Source organism: Oncorhynchus clarkii, chromosome 28 (assembly GCF_045791955.1).
Source record: "Oncorhynchus clarkii lewisi isolate Uvic-CL-2024 chromosome 28, UVic_Ocla_1.0, whole genome shotgun sequence".
NCBI classification, from domain to species: domain Eukaryota; kingdom Metazoa; phylum Chordata; class Actinopteri; order Salmoniformes; family Salmonidae; genus Oncorhynchus; species Oncorhynchus clarkii.
In genome coordinates this window covers 43,026,154-43,036,482 of record NC_092174.1, presented here as the reverse complement: position 1 = coordinate 43,036,482, position 10,329 = coordinate 43,026,154, and the positions used below count along the sequence as shown (strand labels likewise).

Below are 10,329 nucleotides of genomic sequence, written 5' to 3'. Positions count from 1 at the left end.
CATGGGGACAAAGATCGTATTTTTTGGAGAAATGTCCTCTGGTCTGATGAAACAAAAAAGAACTAGAACTGTTTGGCCATAATGACCATCGTTATGTTTGGAGGAAAGGGGGAGGGGGAGGCTTGCAAGCCGAAGAACACCATCCCAAATGTGAAGCACAGGAGTGGCAGCATCATGTTGTGGGGTGCTTTGCTGCAGGAGGGACTGGTGCACTTCACAAAATAGATGGCATCATGAGGTAGGAAAATTATGTATATTTATATTGAAGCAACATCTCAAGACATCAGTCAGGAAGTTAAAGCTTGGTCACAAATGGGTCTTCCAAATGGACAATGACCTCAAGCATACTTCAAAGTTGTGGCAAAATGGCTTAAGGACAACAAAGTCAAGGTATTGGAGTGGCCATCACAAAGCCCTGACCTCAATCACATAGAACATTTGTGGGCAGAACTGAAAAAGCGTGTGCGAGCAAGGGGGCCAACAAACCTGAATCAGTTACACCAGCTCTGTCAGGAGGAATGGGACAAAATTCACCCAACTTATTGTGGGAAGCTTGTGGAAGGCTATCCAAAATGTTTGGCCGAGGTTAAACAATTTAAAGGCAGTTACCAAATAATTATTGAGTGTATGTAAACTTCTGACCCACTGGGAATGTGATGAAAGAAATAAAAGCTGAAATAAATCATTCTCTCTACTATTATTCTGACATTTCACATTCTTAAAATAAAGTGGTGATCCTAACTGACCTAACAGGGAATTTTTACTAGGATTAAATGTCAGGAATTGTGAAAAACTGAGTTTAAATGTATTTGGCTAAGGTGTATGCAAACTTCTGACTTCAACTGTATTTATATATAAATAATGACTAGATTTCATTAAAAAATATATTTTAATTAGTAAATTTGTTTTGTTTTATCCCTTCACCAGACAGTATAGTCTGGACAATAGCCAGTCGTTATTTCTGAGATTCTGAAGTTGCTATCCAAACGGACTGGTAATCCATTCTACTGGCATGGTTGCTATCCAAACGGACTGGTAATCCATTCTACTGGCATGGTTGCTATCCAAACGGACACTGGTAATCCATTCTACTGGCATGGTTGCTATCCAAACGGCCTGGTAATCCATTTTACTGGCATGGTTGCTATCCAAACGGACTGGCAATCCGTTCTACTGGCATGGTTGCTATCCAAACGGACTGGTAATCCATTCTACTGGCATGGTTGCTATCCAAACGGCCTGGTCATCCATTCTACTGGCATGGTTGCTATCCAAAAGGACTGGTAATCCATTCTACTGGCATGGTTGCTATCCAAACGGACTGGTCATCCATTCTACTGGCATGGTTGCTATCCAAATGGCCTGGTCATTCATTCTACTGGCATGGTTGCTATCCAAACAGACTGGTAATCCATTCTACTGGCATGGTTGCTATCCAAACGGACTGGTAATCCATCCTACTGGCATGGTTGCTATCCAAACGGCCTGGTAATCCATCCTACTGGCATGGGTGCTATCCAAACGGACTGGTAATCCATTCTACTGGCATGATTGCTATCCAAACGGCCTGGTAATCCATCCTACTGGCATGGTTGCTATCCAAACGGACTGGTAATCCATTCTACTGGCATGGTTGCTATCCAAACGGCCTGGTAATCCATTCTACTGGCATGGTTGCTATCCAAACGGACTGGTAATCCATTCTACTGGCATGGTTGCTATCCAAATGGCCTGGTAATCCATTCTACTGGCATGGTTGCTATCCAAACGGCCTGGTAATCCATTCTACTGGAATGGTTGCTATCCAAACAGCCTGGTAATCCATTCTACTGGCATGGGTGCTATCCAAACGGACTGGTAATCCATTCTACTGGCATGGTTGATATCCAAACGGCCTGGTAATCCATTCTACTGGCATGGGTGCTATCCAAACGGCCTGGTAATCCATTCTACTGGCATGGGTGCTATCCAAACGGACTGGTCGTCCGTTATAAGCTAAAACCTTTTTCAGGGGAGATTACGTTTATGAATTGCCTCGCTGCGTCGTGGGACGGTGGATACGCATTGATAATTAAAACTGTTAACAGATTACCCAGGGATTGTCGTGAATAATTCCCCGGCTATCAATTCAGGATCCAAACAACACATTTTTATAAATATTAGATAAACCCCAAGTCTGCTTTCTACACCATGAAATAACAGATTTAGAGGACCAGAAACAACCTTGTCACGTACACGGACAGTCTGAAACAGTACACATTATCTTCAATGTGCCATTCAGATCCAATCTTCTTCAGAGCATAGCGAGAACACAGACAGACGGTGGCCGCGCCCCAAATGGTAACCTGCTTTAGGTAGTGCACTACAATAGGGTTCCATTTGGGATGGGCAAAGGCAGAGCATGTTGTTGTCTCCAAACAGAAGGTCAAAGTCAATGGAAAGCCTGTTGAAAATGCCGACTTGTTAAAAGGCTACTAGGATACACTCGGTCATCGATTTGGGATACATGAAGAGGGAGGGAAAGAGGAAGGAGGAAGAGAGAGAGGAAGGGAGGAGGAAGGAGGTAACAACAGTACTGCTATCTTAACCAGACAGAAACTGTGTAGACAACAGGAGAGCTGACATTTGGATGCAGTACCAGATTGAAGAGGCCAATCTTTTCTACGAAAATACTCTCTCCTGTAAACAGACATTTCCCTGTCTCTCAGTCCAGACAGAGATCATTGTGTCTCTCAGTTCAGACAGAGATCATTGTGTCTCTCAGTTCAGACAGAGATCATTGTGTCTCTCAGTCCAGACAGAGATCATTGTGTCTCTCAGTCCAGACAGAGATCATTGTGTCTCTCAGTCCAGACAGAAATCATTGTGTTTCTCATTTCAGACAGAGATCCATGTGTCTCTCAGTTCAGACAGAGATCATTGTGTCTCTCAGTTCAGACAGAGATCATTGTGTCTCTCAGTTCAGACAGAGATCATTGTGTCTCTCAGTTCAGACAGAGATCATTGTGTCTCTCAGTTCAGACAGAGATCATTGTGTCTCTCAGTTCAGACAGAGATCATTGTGTCTCTCAGTTCAGACAGAGATCATTGTGTCTCTCAGTCCAGACAGAGATCATTGTGTCTCTCAGTTCAGACAGAGATCATTGTGTCTCTCAGTCCAGAGGATGTAAACAACAAGCCAGACACCTCTATCCTCCATCTCTGTTCCCACACTGCCACAAACAGACCCCCTCAGAGACACACGTCACCACACCCCCCTAGTGTTTGAGTGACTGAAGCATCCTCTGTCAGACTCTGAGTCACACGAATGCTGTTCTATCTGTCTGTTTTACATGTCCTCTATTATCTTTGTCTGTTTTACATGTCCTCTATTATCTCTGTCTGTTTTACACGTCTTCTGTTCTCTATTATCTCTGTCTGTTTTACATGTCCTCTATTATCTCTGTCTCTCCTATCTTCTATCTGACATTCACCTCTATAGCCTCATTATCTATCTGTCTGTTTTACATGTCCTCTATTATCTCTGTCTCTCCCATCTGACCTTCACCTCTACAGCCTCATTATCTATCTGTCTGTTTTACATGTCCTCTGTTATCTCTGTCTGTTTTACATGTCCTCTATTATCTCTGTCTCTCCTATCTTCTACCTGACATTCACCTCTACAGCCTCATTATCTGTCTCTGTCTGTTTTACATGTCCTCTGTTATCTCTGTCTGTTTTACATGTCCTCTATTATCTCTGTCTCTCCTATCTTCTACCTGACATTCACCTCTACAGCCTCATTATCTGTCTCTGTCTGTTTTACATGTCCTCTATTATCTCTGTCTGTTTTACATGTCTTCTATTATCTCAGTCTGGAAGCATCTCTCTACTGCACAGGCACAGAGCCGGAGTAACGTTCTTTCTACGGCATCACAGCTGATGCAGGGTCGATGTCAGGACTGTGTCTGAGACAGGGTAGGGTATCTCTGTCACAGCTGATGCAGGGTGGATGTCAGGACTGTGTCTGAGACAGGGTAGGGTATCTCTGTCACAGCTGATGCAGGGTGGATGTCAGGACTGTGTCTGAGACAGGGTAGGGTATCTCTGTCACAGCTGATGCAGGCCAGCAGGGTGGATGTCAGGACTGTGTCTGAGACAGGGTAGGGTATCTCTGTCACAGCTGATGCAGGGTGGATGTCAGGACTGTGTCTGAGACAGGGTAGGGTATCTCTGTCACAGCTGATGCAGGCCAGCAGGGTGGATGTCAGGACTGTGTCTGAGACAGGGTCGGGTATCTCTGTCACAGCTGATGCAGGCCAGCAGGGTGGTTGTCAGGACTGTGTCTGAGACAGGGTCGGGTATCTCTGTCACGCTGATGCAGGCCAGCAGGGTGGATGTCAGGACTGTGTCTGAGACAGGGTCGGGTATCTCTGTCACAGCTGATGCAGGGTGGATGTCAGGACTGTGTCTGAGACAGGGTAGGGTATCTCTGTCACAGCTGATGCAGGCCAGCAGGGTGGATGTCAGGACTGTGTCTGAGACAGGGTCGGGTATCTCTGTCACAGCTGATGCAGGCCAGCAGGGTGGATGTCAGGACTGTGTCTGAGACAGGGTAGGGTATCTCTGTCACAGCTGATGCAGACCAGCAGGGTGGTTGTCAGGACTGTGTCTGAGACACGGTCGGGTATCTCTGTCACAGCTGATGCAGGGTGGATGTCAGGACTGTGTCTGAGACAGGGTAGGGTATCTCTGTCACAGCTGATGCAGGGTGGTTGTCAGGACTGTGTCTGAGACAGGGTAGGGTATCTCTGTCACAGCTGATGCAGGGTGGATGTCAGGACTGTGTCTGAGACAGGGTAGGGTATCTCTATCACAGCTGATGCAGGCCAGCAGGGTGGATGTCAGGACTGTGTCTGAGACACGGTCGGGTATCTCTGTCACAGCTGACTCATGGTAACAAGAAATAACATCAGATGGCCTTAGAACTCTGATCCTAGAAGAGCAGAAGGGACGTTGTTGACTACAGGACTACAGGATTATAATCACAGCCGTATATATCCCCCCCCAAGCAGACACATCGTTGGCTCTGAATGAACTTTATTTGACTCTTTGCAAACTGGAAACCATTTATCCGGAGGCTGCATTCATTGTAGCTGGGGATTTTAACAAGGCTAATCTGAAAACAAGACTCCCCAAATTTTATCAGCATATCGATTGCGCAACCAGGGGTGGAAAGACCTTGGATCATTGTTACTCTAACTTCCGCGACGCATATAAGGCCCTGCCCCGCCCCCCTTTCGGAAAAGCTGACCACGACTCCATTTTGTTGATCCCTGCCTACAGACAGAAACTAAAACAAGAGGCTCCCACGCTGAGGTCTGTCCAACGCTGGTCCGACCAAGCTGACTCCACACTCCAAGACTGCTTCCATCACGTGGACTGGGACATGTTTCGTATTGCGTCAGACAACAACATTGACGAATACGCTGATTCGGTGTGCGAGTTCATTAGAACGTGCGTTGAAGATGTCGTTCCCATAGCAACGATTAAAACATTCCCTAACCAGAAACCGTGGATTGATGGCAGCATTCGTGTGAAACTGAAAGCGCGTACCACTGCTTTTAATCAGGGCAAGGTGTCTGGTAACATGACCGAATACAAACAGTGCAGCTATTCCCTCCGCAAGGCTATCAAACAAGCTAAGCGTCAGTACAGAGACAAAGTAGAATCTCAATTCAACGGCTCAGACACAAGAGGCATGTGGCAGGGTCTACAGTCAATCACGGACTACAGGAAGAAATCCAGCCCAGTCACGGACCAGGATGTCCTGCTCCCAGGCAGACTAAATAACTTTTTTGCCCGCTTTGAGGACAATACAGTGCCACTGACACGGCCTGCAACGAAAACTTGCGGTCTCTCCTTCACTGCAGCCGAGGTGAGTAAGACATTTAAACGTGTTAACCCTCGCAAGGCTGCAGGCCCAGACGGCATCCCCAGCCGCGCCCTCAGAGCATGCGCAGACCAGCTGGCCGGTGTGTTTACGGACATATTCAATCAATCCCTATACCAGTCTGCTGTTCCCACATGCTTCAAGAGGGCCACCATTGTTCCTGTTCCCAAGAAAGCTAAGGTAACTGAGCTAAACGACTACCGCCCCGTAGCACTCACATCCGTCATCATGAAGTGCTTTGAGAGACTAGTCAAGGACCATATCACCTCCACCCTACCTGACACCCTAGACCCACTCCAATTTGCTTACCGCCCAAATAGGTCCACAGACGATGCAATCTCAACCACACTGCACACTGCCCTAACCCATCTGGACAAGAGGAATACCTATGTGAGAATGCTGTTCATTGACTACAGCTCGGCATTCAACACCATAGTACCCTCCAAGCTCGTCATCAAGCTCGAGACCCTGGGTCTCGACCCCGCCCTGTGCAACTGGGTACTGGACTTCCTGACGGGCCGCCCCCAGGTGGTGAGGGTAGGCAACAACATCTCCTCCCCGCTGATCCTCAACACTGGGGCCCCACAAGGGTGCGTTCTGAGCCCTCTCCTGTACTCCCTGTTCACCCACGACTGCGTGGCCACGCACGCCTCCAACTCAATCATCAAGTTTGCGGACGACACAACAGTGGTAGGCTTGATTACCAACAACGACGAGACGGCCTACAGGGAGGAGGTGAGGGCCCTCGGAGTGTGGTGTCAGGAAAATAACCTCACACTCAACGTCAACAAAACTAAGGAGATGATTGTGGACTTCAGGAAACAGCAGAGGGAACACCCCCCTATCCACATCGATGGAACAGTAGTGGAGAGGGTAGCAAGTTTTAAGTTCCTCGGCATACACATCACAGACAAACTGAATTGGTCCACTCACACAGACAGCATTGTGAAGAAGGCGCAGCAGCGCCTCTTCAACCTCAGGAGGCTGAAGAAATTCGGCTTGTCACCAAAAGCACTCACAAACTTCTACAGATGCACAATCGAGAGCATCCTGGCGGGCTGTATCACCGCCTGGTATGGCAACTGCTCCGCCCTCAACCGTAAGGCTCTCCAGAGGGTAGTGAGGTCTGCACAACGCATCACCGGGGGCAAACTACCTGCCCTCCAGGACACCTACACCACCCGATGTCACAGGAAGGCCATAAAGATCATCAAGGACATCAACCACCCGAGCCACTGCCTGTTCACCCCGCTATCATCCAGAAGGCGAGGTCAGTACAGGTGCATCAAAGCTGGGACCGAGAGACTGAAAAACAGCTTCTATCTCAAGGCTATCAGACTGTTAAACAGCCACCACTAACATTGAGTGGCTGCTGCCAACACACTGACACTGACTCACCTCCAGCCACTTTAATAATGGGAATTGATGGGAAATGATGTAAATATATCACTAGCCACTTAAACAATGCTACCTTATATAATGTTACTTACCCTACATTATTCATCTCATAGGCATACGTATATACTGTACTCTATATCATCGACTGTATCCTTATGTAATACATGTATCACTAGCCACTTTAACTATGCCACTTTGTTTACATACTCATCTCATATGTATATACTGTACTCGATACAATCTACTGTATCTGCCTATGCTGCTCTGTACCATCACTCATTCATATATCCTTATGTACATATTCTTTATCCCCTCACACTGTGTACAAGACAGTAGTTTTGGAATTGTTAGTTAGATTACTTGTTGGTTATTACTGCATTGTCGGAACTAGAAGCACAAGCATTTCGCTACACTCGCATTAACATCTGCTAACCATGTGTATGTGACAAATACAATTTGATTTGATTTGATTTGACTTGTCATGTGATCTGGGCCAGGTCAAGGTCAGGGTATTATATAGGAAGTTCAAGGAGTCAGAAAGAGCCTGCTCTGTCAACATTATGTAAAGCATGACAGTATGAGGAGGGGGGGGGGGAAGACTGTTAGGACTGACAGCGGTCCAAAGGCCTGAGGAGTGACTCATAGATCAGGTCTTCAAAGTAAGACAACCAATGGACAACAACAATAACAAGACAGCCATATTGCTATATTGTTACAGTGGTACAGCAAGAGGGACATCTCCTGGAAGTGATGGTCGTACCCGTGAGACCTGCGGTATGTACTACAGTACACGTGGCCAGAGGCATTGTACTCACGCGTGACTTCTCCTCCAGTCGTGTCATCATGACGATAGTGTGAGCCCTCTGCTCCCACACCATCCTCCAGAAGTCACTGAGGGTCTCGGGAAGAGGGCCCTGCGTAGCGATGTAGGCATTCTGTTTCCTGTAGCCGTCTATGTAGTTGGCGTTGATGTAGTCACTACCAGGAACAGCTGAGAGAGAGAGAGGGCATGGAGAGAGAGGAGAGGGCATGGAGGGAGGGGAGAGGGCATGGAGGGAGGGGAGAGGGCATGGAGGGAGGGGAGAGGGCATGGAGGGAAGGGAGATGGCATGGAGGGAAGGTGAGAGGGCATGGAGGGAAGGGAGAGGGTATGGAGGGAGGGGAGAGGGCATGGAGGGAAGGGAGAGGGCATGGAGGGAAGGGAGATGGCATGGAGGGAAGGGAGAGGGCATGGTGGGAAGGGAGAGGGCATGGAGGGAAGGGAGAGGGCATGGAGGGAGGGGAGAGGGTATGGAGGGAAGGGAGAGGGCATGGAGGGAAGGGAGAGGGCACGGAGGGAAGGGAGAGGGCACGGAGGGAAGGGAGAGGGCATGGAGGGAAGGGAGAGGGCATGGAGGGAAGGGAGAGGGCATGGAGGGAAGGGAGAGGGCATGGGGGGAGGGGAGAGGGCATGGAGGGAAGGGAGAGGGCATGGTGGGAGGGGAGTGGTTATGGAGGGAGGGGAGAGGGCATGGGGAGAGGGCATTGAGGGAGGGGAGAGGGCATGGGGAGAGGGCATTGAGGGAGGGGAGAGGGTATGGAGGGAGGGGAGAGGGTATGGAGGGAGGGGAGAGAGCATGGAGGGAGGGGAGAGGGTATGGAGAGGGTATGGAGGGAGGGGAGAGGGTATGGAGGGAGGGGAGAGAGCATGGAGGGAGGGGAGAGGGTATGGAGGGAAGGGAGAGGGTATGGAGGGAGGGGAGAGGGTATGGAGGGAGGGGAGAGGGCATGGTGGGAGGGGAGAGGGCATGGAGGGAAGGGAGAGGGCATGGTGGGAGGGGAGAGGGTATGGAGGGAGGGGAGAGGGCATGGGGAGAGGGCAGTGAGGGAGGGGAGAGGGCATGGGGAGAGGGCATTGAGGGAGGGGAGAGGGTATGGAGGGAGGGGAGAGGGTATGAGATACAGAATAATTGAGATACCGTATTTCCAGAGAAGTTATACCGCTGTCAGAGTCTGACAGTGAGTGAATGGTGTCTGAAAAGTCTATTGAGAGGTTATAAACTAGGCTGAGGAGCTACTCACCATCAACAGACGTCAGGACGACTCTGGAGTGATCATATGAGATGACATTAGCATAGCGGTTCTTTGGTTTGTTCACCTCCATGTTGGAATTCTCCCAGGTGAACTGCTGGGCAGGATCTATGGACTGATGGAGAGAGGAGAGAGGAGAGAGAGGAGAGAGAGGAGAGAGAGAGGAGAGGAGAGAGGAGAGAGAGAGAGAGGAGAGAGAGAGGAGAGAGAGAGAGAGAGAGAGGAGAGAGAGGAGAGAGAAAGAGAGGAGAGAGAGAGGAGAGGAGAGGGAGGAGAGAGAGAGAGGAGAGAGAGGAGAGAGGAGAGAGAGGAGAGAGAGGAGAGAGGAGAGAGAGGAGAGAGAGGAGAGAGAGGAGAGAGAGAGGAGAGAGAGAGAGAGGAGAGAGAGAGAGAGAGGAGAGAGAGAGAGAGAGGAGAGAGAGAGGAGAGAGAGAGAGAGGAGAGAGAGAGAGGAGAGAGAGAAGAGAGAGGAGAGAGAGAGAGGAGAGAGAGAGGAGAAAGAGAGGAGAGAGGAGAGAGAGAGGAGAGAGAGAGAGAGGAGAGAGAGAGAGAACAGAGAGGAGAGAGAGGAAGGGAAAGAGGGAGGGAGGAAGAGAGAGCGTAAAGAAAGAAAGATTGAGATGACAGGGAGAGAGATGGAGATGGACAGAGAGAGAGAGAGAGAGATGGACAGAGAGAGAGAGATGGACAGAGAGAGAGAGGAGAGAGAGAGAGAGAGATGGACAGAGAGAGAGAGATGGACAGAGAGAGAGAGATGGACAGAGAGAGAGATGGACAGAGAGAGAGAGATGGACAGAGAGAGAGAGAGATGGACAGAGAGAGAGAGAGATGGACAGAGAGAGAGAGAGATGGACAGAGAGAGAGATGGACAGAGAGAGAGAGAGATGGACAGAGAGAGAGATGGACAGAGAGAGAGAGATGGACAGAGA

The 10,329-nt window shown here is 49.1% G+C and overlaps 1 protein-coding gene across 1 annotated transcript in view; it reads right to left on the bottom strand.

Moving 5' to 3' along the window:
* LOC139386946 (receptor-type tyrosine-protein phosphatase F) overlaps positions 1-10,329 on the bottom strand; it is a gene marked incomplete in the record, with an annotated part of 253,682 nt that overhangs the window by 45,695 nt on the left and 197,658 nt on the right. The window contains 2 exon segments of the mRNA XM_071132849.1: positions 8,146-8,321; positions 9,392-9,515. Of these exon segments, the coding sequence (XP_070988950.1) occupies positions 8,146-8,321; positions 9,392-9,515 (300 nt within the window).